This window comes from Tauraco erythrolophus, chromosome 9 (assembly GCF_009769465.1).
Source record: "Tauraco erythrolophus isolate bTauEry1 chromosome 9, bTauEry1.pri, whole genome shotgun sequence".
NCBI classification, from domain to species: domain Eukaryota; kingdom Metazoa; phylum Chordata; class Aves; order Musophagiformes; family Musophagidae; genus Tauraco; species Tauraco erythrolophus.
In genome coordinates, this window is record NC_141473.1 from 20,515,001 (window position 1) to 20,527,354 (window position 12,354).

Sequence of the window (12,354 nt, forward strand, 5' to 3'; positions counted from 1 at the left end):
GCGCTTGCACTGACTGATGCTGCAGGTCCAGGAGTGAGTGTCTTCTTGTGAATTGTAGAATCACTTATGGTGAAGCTCCTTCATTTTACTCAGTTAGATTTCGTGAGGTCAGGGTTTGTCTCAAGGAGCAAGAAAGGTAGGGTTTGCTCCTTTAGAGTTTTCTTTGCATATGCTTTTTTTTAAGAGTCAAATTTATACTAATAAATTAGTTATACGCATCCTTTTGCATTATACATTACCTGGCACCGTTACTGATGCCTCATCTGCTCTTTGCATGCGGTTTCCTTTGCAGTACATCTCTGCTTAATGCCAGACCTTTCTCTTCTTCAACAGTAGGTCCCCTTTGAGAACTTGAATAAATCGCGTGCATGGGGACAGGGGAGGATACAAAGTAATTCCTCAGTACTGGGACCCAGGCTTCAGGAAGGGTATATCCAGTGTCCATATCCTTTTCAATTCCCAAAAAGCAGCAGTATGCATATTTTAAAAATAAATCACCAGCTGATCCATTAGCTGTTCCTAGTCTAACAATTTATAAGACTAAGGGTGTAAGCAGAATGAATTCAATTTATAGATTTATAGGATGTAAAGCCTTATAGCACTGCCAAGCACAATGTGGCGCATACATTTACTCTGTGCCCCAGTGTGGTGCAATAATTTGTGAGGAAAGTTTCCCAGTTTAAGACCCTCCACTATGAACACAAATGTCCTCTCATACCTCTCACTCTGTTCTCTGGCATACCTCATGATCTTTATGAGTATTTCCAGTCAAATCAGCATTGCCAAGGTATATTCCTGAAGCAAATGCATGAAACTGCTGAGTTTTCCATTAAGTCCAGTGTCCTGCCCTCTGTTCCCCCTTCCCTTCTGTCTTTCCAAACAAGCTGAAACCAGATATACCATACAGATACTGCTATTTTGATAGGTGTGGGACTTGTGATTTTGAATCAAGAAAAGCCATATAGGCATGACCTGAACCCTAAAACTTAAAGGATGACGGTCAACCTAAACCCTGTAAGCAGGCAGTGGCTGTTGGACTGCACGAATCCTCTTGATCTCTGCCCTGTGACTGCGAGGTCTTGGGGCAGAGACTTTCAGCTTCTTCCACTGGGCAGGAACAGCCTCTCTAGAGTAGATACAGGTGAAGTTCTTCAGGCCAAAAGATTGCTCATTGATAAACCTAGTCCTGGGCAGGTTGAAAGGTGTGGAAATGTGGTTGTGTTCAGTGAAAAATTTTAGATGGAAGTAAGGGATGCTTTTTTCCTTAAAATTTACATTTAAGCATTTCCAAAATTAAATGCATCTATACATTCTTCTCACTTGTTTCATGTTTAAATGTAGCCACATTTTAAGAAAAATAACCCCCATAAACAAAAGCCAAGCAAAAGGAAACAAAAATTAATGAAAAAAAATTGTCATGAGGGGTTTTTAGTTTTATTTATTTGGGATACTTCCAGATATTGTTTGCTGTGATTTTACAGCTCAGCCACTAAATTGAGAAATTAATAATTTGCTCCTTTTTGCTTGATAGCAGTTTTACAACCTAGGGGCAGGAAAAGTCCTATTCCTGAATCTCTTGTAGAGATACTTACTAGATACTTACTTAGCCCAGGCTAAGAGACACCGTCCCTGAAAAATTTGTCCCAAATGTCAGTGTAGATTTTTTTATAATTTGTATAGGGATGAGCAGTTATCAGATGCATGCATATTCTCTTGATGAATGTTGTCAGCTACATGTGCGGTTCATCACTGAGATGCCCAGTTTATACTTCCTGCCTGGCACTAGAAATCTCCAGATACGTGCAAGGGGACTGCGTTAATGTAGTATATTTTGATTTTAAGAAATCCAGTCACAGATTTGCATATCTGCATATCCACCTGCCCGGAGCTTTGTGGGGCTGGCTGTGCCTGTCAGCATAGTGTTATACTTGCAAGGAACTGGTAGATTGAGCTGCTGCTTTGAGGGGAGATCTTTTTTTTTTCTTTTTTCTTCTGCAGCTAGGTCTCAGTAATGTCGAATTTTGGCTTTGAGGTTAAGGAGGAAGAATTTGTTGTTCTATTAGGTGGCAAATTTGATCTATACAAGCAGAGAATAATTGTAGCATCTTTCTTGTGGTGTTTATGTATGGAGTATTGTCTCCTCTTTCCTTGGCTCATCTCCGTAAGTTCCTCTTTCCCTGTTTCTCCAAGAGCAATTCACTTGGGCTGGGGTGGGGCCTGTGCACAGCAGACCTTGAGCTTCAGTCTCGTTAATTGGCAATGATGAACAGGACGATCTCTAGAGGTTCTGAATGGACCAAAAGTATCATAGACCTGATGGGCATTTTGTTTTTCTTCACTACGGAAACACCAGGTAAGTGATGGTTCATCTAAACCAATGTATTTGAGAGCACAACCATGCTCACATGTCAGTCTGGAGGAAGAGGTAATGGTTATGGGAAGGAAGGAAAGCACAGGGAGAGACTCAGTGTTCACAAAACCTTTATATGACCTTCTTCGTCTTGCTCAATTCAGTTTGTTTGACTGTCCCTTCTCATTTCCCCCGTTGAGGTAGGAGATGATTTGTACACTTCAGGCCTGTCAAAGGAGAACTAACTCTACATTTAGGCGGGCATTAGTCTATGTCCCTACGTGTCTTAATGAAGTGGCTTAAGCCTCTCCCTTGAGAATCTAGTTGTGTTTTGCAGCAGAAATGCCAACAGGACTCTGCCACAGTGATTCTGAGGGCACAGGACTTTATGCCACACGACAGCCCATCAAACTCAGAGCATAAAATTCTAAGCTGTTTGGTTTTTAGATTGCTTGGATAAGGAGAAATTCAGCAAGTAGTAAGGTTTTCCAAGATTTTGGAAGTTTGACTAAAGAGTGAAATGATCAAGAGCTCTTCCTGGTATCTCTCTTGTGCTTTGAAACTACCAGGAATTCTTTGTGCAAAATAGTTGCTCCAGAATCAAAGCATCATTTCACTACCAATGGATGAGTGACCCTGCTTTCTTCTATGCAAACGTCAAATTAAATGCAGCTTCTCCATGTGGATCCTGGAAATAGATATGTATTCCTACCACTGAGAGAATAACGCTGGACAGTAAAAGGAATCATGTTCTTCAGTAAGGCCGTAAAAGCTGTCTGCAGACAAATGAGCACTCAGCACATGAGATACTACTGGGAAGCCCAGGTTATTTTCTTATTCTTTTGAGGAGACAAGATGTGCTTTGTCGGCTTGTGAGCTAACACTTTGTTGGTGTCAGTGAGTAATATTTGACTGATGCTTTAGATGGAGACAATTAAAATCAATACAGTGAATAACAAGTGATGATGATGTAACTAATTAACAATTATTTTATGCTCTCAGGGACCATTTTCATTCTGCCACCTGAGAGTTCTCTGTCTTCTGTAAAGAAACTATAACCTCTCTCCTTCTCTGACTTTGCTTGGCTCCAGAGGCAGGTTTCCAAGGCTGCATAAAGTGTCTAGAGCACACAGTTCCCGGTTCTAATTTGTAGTATAAGGATATAATAGCTGATTATGAAGTTGGTCTAGTAGAGACAAGAAATCTCAGCACAGTCTAGCATGGGGCAGGGACTTAGCCTGCAATTTTTCTTTTGGAATGACTGTGCAGTGCACTGTAGGTTTGCCATATGCTTTGTGTGGCTCTGCAACTCTTCAACAGGCAGCACTCATCTGAACCCCACAAGTGCCACTTCCAGGTAAATAGTGGATATTGTTGGAGCATGAGACCAGGTCTGCTCTGATGAATGAGAAGAAAGCTATCCTCCCTAAGCAATATGCTCCATGAAACCTGCTGTGTCTGAAACTGAGATTTTATTTGGTATTGCCACTGCAGGATGTGCTGTGAGGAAAGCAGGCCAGCTATACAATAGCGATCAGAACTGTTATTCAAAGCATAGACTGTTCCAGAGAAGAGTATATTACCACCGGACAGTTTTTGTCTGTTTCTATCCGGTACTCTCTATTAAGTAATACAGTAGACCTTTTCCTTCTCTTAGGTCAATCTCCTTCCCTCTCTGAAGTTGAGCACATTGGAGGCTGTACTTAGTAGCAAGCACCTGTTAATTACCGTATTACCTCACTACATACTATTCTTTCAGGAAACGCAATTTCTCATTTGAAAAATTAGCATAAGATCATAATTACTGTGGTATACAGGGTTTCCTACTTCAGGGTTTTAAGTTCACCACTGGCCGTAGTAAGGAAGAAGGTTGGTTTGCATAGATGAAATTTCTGGTGTTTGTAACTCTCTGAAATTGTCCTAATTTGACAACTATGCTACTTCATTGTGGTGACTTCGACATTTCCATGATCTTCCAAGATGAATCACTTACTGTAAACCATGCATCTACAGTCCATTTAGTAGATTTAATTGCAGACCTCAAATATGAAGGGAAAATACTTGTTTTATTTATGGGCTGTATAACAATAGAGTCATCAGGAGAAGATAGTGTTCTGTGTAGAGAGAGACCTCAAAGTACCTTCTTAATGGATGACAGCACGAATGCAATTCATTAATGTAGAAGACGTTATTAATGGGTGTAAACAAGAATCTCCGGTTTTTAGCAGAAGTGTTCCACCATTCTGGTGGCTGAGGCCAAGAGTGCATCTGTTACATTCCACTGAAATTTCCCCAGACCCCATGATGAGTGCAGTGTATGAGGAGAGAAATAATTACACTTGCCAGGGAATTACTTTCATAATTCACCCACAGCTCTGCTCTGTGCAAGTTATAGCTCAGTTGGTTTTCACGGCACCTTCAAACCACTGATGGAGAAGCAGGATTGCATTATGCACATCAAAGTGGATATTCCAGGGCACCATTGATTAGGCTCTTTTAAGGTTTTTTGCTGCTATGGTTGTTGTTGTTCACGTTAGGGAGGCTTAATTGCATTATCCAGGAAAAAAATCACAACAGTCAGAACTGCCCATCCATTGCATTTCAATTTCTATTATGGAAAGATGAAGAGAATTTGCCCAATTCCATTGGGCAATTCCTATTGCCAAGGCTGAGAAAGAAGTGTTCAAGGACCTAGCTTACCCTTGAACTGGTGTTTACTGAATTGAAGCACCACTGCTTACCATGAGACTGGGGAACAGGAGTCAAAACACTTGGAGTCCTTTATTCTTAATGTTGTTCCTGCTTATGGACTTGCTGACTTTTCTCGTGTAATATAGCAAATATGTCAAGTGGGTTCTGTTTGGCATTTTCCCTAGTTTACCTGACACTGTGACTTTAGAGAATTTAAAATATTTCATTAGTTTGCTGTGGATGCTCACACCTTGAGCAAGTTACTTTGGTTCCTATACCACAGGTCCCCAACTCTAGAACTGCCCTACCTTGCAGGTAGATTTTTCTTGGTCTTTATCACAAATATTAGGGAATATGCAGATATTGGGAGCCCTAAGAGCCGTGGGAAGGAAATGACTGCTGGCTTGTTCCTCCAGGACAAATCTTGATTAGGTTAGTGGACCTTAGCTGGGCAGGGGTTCCCATTGACCCCTCTTTCAGTGACACATGTCAGCAGGATTTAAGGTCAGATCATGTTTTTGATGTGGAGGGGAAGAGTGGTAAATGATTGCCGAGCTGACAGTATTCGAAGTACTGAGTCTGTTCTCCCAGGTCTTGTGGACTTTGCCACCAGCTTTTCTGTCCAAACGAACAAGGTCCTGGCTTCTGAATTATAGTTTTGGAACAGTACTAATGGCACAAATAAAGGAGGATGAAATCTTCCAGTTCTAGTGCTAAGTTATTTACACAAAAAGCCTCCTGCTAGAGCAACTGAGCCAGATCATCAACTCTTTGTCATTTGCATTGGGCATATAGGATTCACAAGCCAAGGAGATACGAAACTATAACTTTTGGACTCTATTGTCAGCTCTGAAGTGCTCTTCCAGCCTCTGAGCAGCACAGGGTGTCTTCCACACTTAACCAGCTTAGACATTAGAAAGAGGAGCCATCTAGCACAACTTTAGCAACTTTGAGGCTACCTTAAATTATACTGGGAGCATCTGGTGCATCTTAATTTCAGATTTTAAGTTCCTGCCTTTTTTGTTTGTAAATACTTATTTATCAATACAGGCCCTGCTCCCACCCCACTCTTCTCATCTGAAACTGAACCTTGGAACTGCACAAAAGGATCCACAACCAAAATTGTAGATCAAATATCGTTACAATTGAAATGTGATGTTGGCAGAGACAAGACAGAACTAATTTAATTTTTCCTGTCAGTCTCTGTAGTAGATCAATTAACCTGCCAAGTGGATCAAATATTTCAGGCTGTATTTATTACATTAAGTATTTATGTTCAGGCTGAGCATTTAAAGTATGATCTCATATAGGAATACAAGGAGGTTCAGATCAATTCAGGAGAATTTGCTGTAAGTTAATGGAAATCTAATTGTGTATTTTAATTTTGTGTACAGGAGGCAGTAAGTTCCTGAAAGAAAGAAAATGGTACCCTGTCCATATTGTAGCAACTTGATCCAAATCCCATTAAAGTAATATCAGACTGTCATAGATGTTAGTGGAAGCTGGATTAAGATCTAGGGCTAACAGTTTTAACCTTCAGTGATTTTGATGGGAATTAGGCACCTAAACTCCTTTGAGGATCCGAAATAATTAGGAACAATTCTTTTCTTTCCCACTGTGGACTCAGGGTTACTGCAATAAGATGTAGTAAAATGTTGATCTCTGGTATATGTGGATGCCTCTGTCTTGATAAAAGTCAGATCCTTGTCCATCTTGGGCTGACTGACGAGTAGGTGGAGATCTTGGCCTTCTGAATCTCCCATAGTTCATCTTGGCTTTTGTGCCAGCAAAGTACAATAGATTTCCCTGGACTTACTACCTGCAGACACAGGCAATTGTAAAGTAGATTCAGCCCTCCTTTTACATTAAAAAGAAATAGGGCTAAATCCTACTTGCCTGTATTCTAGCTAGACCCTGGAGCAAATGACACTTGTTACCTTACATTTTTTTCAGGTGTGAGCTGTTGCTTGCAAGAGTTTTCACCTCAGTGAAAATGAAAGGAATGGTTTATGGGTGAATTATTGCTAGAGATAGCCTAGCTTCCACCACAGGTAACTCTGCACCCTCAGGTTGCAGAGCCACTGGGTAATATCAGGTCTAATTATTAAGCAAAGAGCTTAGATTGGTACTGAAGACTGATAAATATTTTATCCCTCTCTAACAATGGAATGAGAATTATTCTTAAGGCATGGAGCCGATTCTTGCTCTTTTGAAAAGGGGAAGACCCTTTTCCACTTCTCCTCACCTCCCACTAAGCAGACAATGTCTGTGCTCGGTCCTGCGTTTGGTACTGCAGACGGGTCAGCCCTCCCCTCCGCCTGGGAGCTGAACAGCCGTGTTTGAGCTCAGCTTGTGTTACAGCCCTGCAAAGACAGCTGATGCACAGGCAGGCCTCCACGCTCCCCCGTTTTAGAGCTGAACCTTAAGCTAGTGGGGCTTAATAATAGTGAAAAAACAGACTTCTGTGTGGCTTCTGCAGCTAAAGACCTGCTGCAAACTGTAGAGACTCTGAAGTGCCAATCTTCCTGTCCTCCCTCTTGTTAAAACAGTGACCGTCCAGCACCCCTGAAGTGGCTGCAATTCAATAGGGCAAAAAATGACTTTATGAGGATGGTTGGTGGTCGCCAAAACTGTAAGTTGTGTTACCGAGTGGATTTTATTATAAACTCTCCTTCTGATCTGCTAAAGCAGCCACAGAATTCAAGACTGAGCTTCCTAGTGCTAAAAGCAAAAAATGAAGGATTTTAGTCAAGTGCCGAAACTTGCTTGTGTGATTCATTTGAATGCCTGGACCCATGGAAATGTTGGTCTGCTGATCATATGCTCTATCAGAGGAGCATGACAAGAGAAAGGAAGACTTCCCACTTGCATTAATAACTTGTCCCTTGCAGGTTGTGCTTTTTAAAATGCAAAGAGTATTTTTTCCTGAACGTTACCTGCAAGCTGCTAATCTCTGACAGTTGCTGTGGAGAAGTCTTGCCAACATCCTAAAAACAAACAACTGTCTGCCTTCATCCCTAGCAGATGGGTGCTGACCCGTTGCTACCGAGAGCAGAAGTGTAAAAGAAAGGCTACCTGCTCCCTGCAGGTTATTAGTTCCATCACTTTGTCACGAGCCATTTAACTCAAATATTAACTGCAAAAATTAAAGCAAGTCCTTGGCTTGGAAAGACCAGAGGAAGACATTGCATCGTGTCAGAATGTGCATGGCCTGGCTGTTTCTTGTTGGGAGGTAGTGTATCAGTAAAGGACAGACTTTTGCCAGGGGTGTAGAAGAGGATGTGTAGTTTGTGTGGCCTCTGAGACCCCTGGAAAAATGGTGTAACTCAACATTTCTCACCAGAGAGCAAGTGAAAGTAATAGCTCAACCATCCCACCCTGCCTCCCCTCCCTATTCCTCTGACATGTTCTCCTTCATTCAGTAGATGCATCTAAGCTAGGTACCAGGGTGGCTTTTTGGGTGGACTCCATGTCCTGCTCAGTGGTCAATGTGCACTTCCAGGTGTGCTTGTTTGGAAACTGGCCCAAGTTCCAGTGTCATCAAAGATAAACCAGAGGAAGTGCCTACAGTGGTCCAGCTCATGAAGGCAGCTGGTGGAGCAAGGACTGCCTCCGGCAGTGGGTTACAGGGTAGCCTTTTGACTTAGAGAGGAATACCCATTTCACCTTCTCTCCAGTGTTTAACTGCCTGCTTGTGACAGCCCATGTGTCTTGAATGACAGGATAGAAATGGGCTGGCTTGTCTCTCCTGATGGGACTCTGAAGCAATGTCAGCAGCAGCAGCTTTGGGTGGCCTTGGCTCCCTTCTGGAGGCTATGGTCTTCAAGGTGTCATCCTTATGCAATACAGGCTTTGGGTGGGTGAAGGTAGAACAGACTCTTGTAGGTAGACATGATGTCAATAGTTGCCAGGGGCCTGGCCAAGGAAAAGCCTATCTCATCTTACAGTGAGACAGGAGAAGGTCATTAGTTCCTGCATAATAACCAGGATATTTTCACCTTTCTCTCTGCAGTAATCTTTCAGATATAGATACGTGATGGGACCCCCTCACTTACCCAACAAATGCAGTTGCCCAAATTGATCAGGATTCAGAGTGCAGGTGAAGGGCAGGGGACACTTCCAGCATGGGGCTGATGGTAGCTACAGAGCAGCAGCTTGGTATGAGAGCAAGGGACGAGCTCAGCTTCGCTTGTGGGGAAATCTCATGTGTGATCTAATCTTCACTGCTTGCTTCTGTGTCTGCATGCCCTCGCTCACTCTGTTTGCCACCCTGGATGACTCATAGTGTGAGATCCTTCACAGTGGCCCTCAGCAGAAGGAGATCTGGCTTTTCTAGCCCTGATCCAGAGAACACCTATGTACTCAGTGAAGGTCAATAGGGGAGGGGGTTGTTGCCATTCGAGACCCTATCCCCATCCCTGCCCTCTCCAGACTGACCCTGGAGGGAGCAGTCAGGCAGCCCCATGACCTTCCCCATCAGTGACGGTGCCTTGTCTCCTTCCTTTCCAGGGAGCCCACTGTGCTCATGCTGCGTTCCAGACCCCATGGGCCTCTCCTTCCTGCCCACCTACGGCTGCCAAAGCAACCGCACTGCCAGCGTGGCCGCGCTGCGCATGAAGGCTCGGGAGCACTCGGAGGCTGTGCTCCAGTCCGCCAACCTCCTGCCCGCTGCCAGCAGCAGCCCCGCGCCTCCCGCCAAGCCTGGCGCCGAGGGCGGCCGGGACAAGCAGCCCTCTCCGGCCAAGGAGCACATGGACGGAGAGAAGAGCGTATGAGGCCGGTCTGGCGCCGGCCTCGCAGCTGCGGGGGAACTGCAGCACGGCCGTGCCCCGGCAGGACCGCGCACACCTTCCGTGCACCCTTGCTTCTCTTGTGCTGCTGTAGGCTCCTTCCCCTGGTTTATTGGCACTGTTTGTGTTTGGAAACGTTCGTGGAACTGTTTTTAGCCCCCGCTCCACATCGCAGAGACACGGAAACCCCCAGGATCCAAGCTCGCTCCCGCACATCTCAGCTTCCCGTCCCGTGAGAGGTGGAAGGCTGGCAGCAGGGCAGCGCTTCCAGGTGCCAGGTCTGGGGTGGGAGAAGCATCCAGGCATCATTCGCCCCACTGCGCACAGCAGAGATGAAGGAATATGCAGGTATAAACCAGCTTGGCCTGCTTTTTTCTGATGGCATTTGACTTCAATCAAATCTCTCTCAGGCAAGCCGGGTTTAAGAGAAGCGGAAAATAGAACAAAACTCTTCATAATTTTTTCCTTCTCCCTTCTTTTCCCCGAAAGCAAAACTTTCCGTGGAATAGATTACTGGAAAATTGTTGAGATCAGTTTACCTGTGAATAAAATCCTTGCACTAGTCTCTATGTGAACATTAGTCTGTTACTCTTGCTGTTCCCTGGGTTAGACGTAAAAGGCACATGACTCCAGAGCAGCACTCATAGCTTCAAACAGTAATGCTGGTATTTAATGGAGACTAGTTATGTCTAGATCTGCACAGAGCTGGGGGTGTTTTAGCATCATTCTCTTGGAAAGAAAGACTGGAAAACAAAATAATCCTGCATCGCAACACTGCAAATATGTCGTTGCATGTTGTGTTTTTAATAAAGATGAAATAAAGCTTGGAAGGATATTCCTTTATGCCATCCAAAATCAGACTATTCCATTCACGGAAGGCTTGTTGTAATGAATCTAGATATGAAAACGTCTTAATTATTACAGAATGGGCACAGTGCAAAGGAGAAATTGATGCCTCAGGAAATACAGCCTTATCTCTGATCTAAAACTTCCCAAAGCAAAGCAGGCTGAGATCTGATGCTCTAGAGCAGGTATTTTAATCTGGGGTGCCCCACATTTTTTCCATGGAAAATTCAGATGCAGGTTTAAATTTAGTGACATGGACTTGCTTTTCTCGGGTGCCTTTTGCAGACTCCTCAGGCTTGTCCACAGATGTCCCTGGAGAACAGGGTGAAACCGCTGCTCTGAGACTTGACCAAGTAACGTGGAGGCTAGTGGAAGGATTCCTATCAGCACTGAAGGTCTTCAGAGCAGGTCCTTCGTAAGAATGCTGCTAAGCTCTATCCTACTGCCAAAGAGAGGCTTTCCATTACAGCCCTAGAAGTGATGCTGTTTAACTCTGAGGCTGATTTTGGCACAGAATCTTGAGTAGCAGAGCCATTTTCCATTTACCAGCCCAGGTTTTTCTGCCACTCCTCATTCAGGGCTGATCCTGCATGTTGTGCTGAGGACCTCCTGCAATGTGCTGAGTACAGGCTTCTACACTGGGTTATGTTGGGCTTCTCACAGGATCTGAGCCTGAGGGTATGCTTGGAAAAGCACTCGCAAGAGAGGTGGGCAGGCAAAATTTCTCTACCTTACCCAAGTGATCTCAGCCCACGAATTTCACAGAAGCTGGGACTTTTCTGGGGCTCACAGGACCCTCTCGTACCCTTAGCGCACACCTTGGACATGGCTTGGTATCCATGCCCATTCAAAGGGTGGAAGCCTGGTCTTCAGGGGGTGGCTTGACAGCAACCAGCACCTTCATTTCTCAGTTCAGTGAAGGTATTCCCTCCAGGGTGGGATTTGTTTCTTCTGGAGACAAACCATTAGGGAGGGCACTGCTGGGTCTCTCCTTAGATCCAAGTACAAAGAAAAGTCGGACAGGGCCCACATTGATCAAATGGAGTAATTTTGCTTTATTTTTGCCAGACTGTGTGTTTCTTTTGGCAATCCCAAACTGTCCTAACTGTGGGAGGAGCATGCAGTAGTCTGTGATGCTCCTGTGTGTTCCAGCTTCAGGAGCTGCTCTGCTGAGCTGTCAGTGGAGGCGATTTCCCTGGCTGCAAATTGTGTCTTAGTTTAAACAACAGCAACAACCTTTTTCTTCCACCAAAATAAAGTAGATCACTGTGTGCTTTGTTGTGAGGAGTGGTTGGAGAAGAGAGAATCACTATTTTCTTAGTGATATTCCCAATCATAATTTTTCTGTGCCTCCTCCCTCCCCAAAAAAAGGCTAAAACATTATTCCTCTCCAAAGACGCAGGCCCAACTTCATTTCAACATAATTACCTTGCATTCAGTTGAACTTCAGCCCTTCTGTACACTAACTCTTCAATCTAATTGTTTGATTAAACTCGTGTTTCCTCCAGAAAGGTACATAAATAAGTGAATTGTTGAGCAAATTAAGAATACTTAACAGCATTGCATCTGAAAAGTAGTTACGCTGATTAAATTTTCTGTCCTTGAGGATTTTCAGGAAATTACTTTTGATCGTCAATAACACAATTAAGTAAACTACACGCACATTAGCATGAATAA

General features: G+C 43.9%; 1 protein-coding gene across 1 annotated transcript in view; it reads left to right on the top strand.

Moving 5' to 3' along the window:
- Positions 1 to 9,816, top strand: part of DRGX (dorsal root ganglia homeobox) — a 16,456-nt gene extending 6,640 nt beyond the window's left edge. Inside the window, exon 6 of the mRNA XM_086616862.1 lies at positions 9,551 to 9,816. Coding sequence (XP_086472988.1) covers positions 9,551 to 9,816 — 266 coding nt within the window. The remainder of the gene's footprint in view (positions 1 to 9,550) is intronic.
- The last annotated feature ends 2,538 nt before the right edge of the window (positions 9,817 to 12,354 follow it).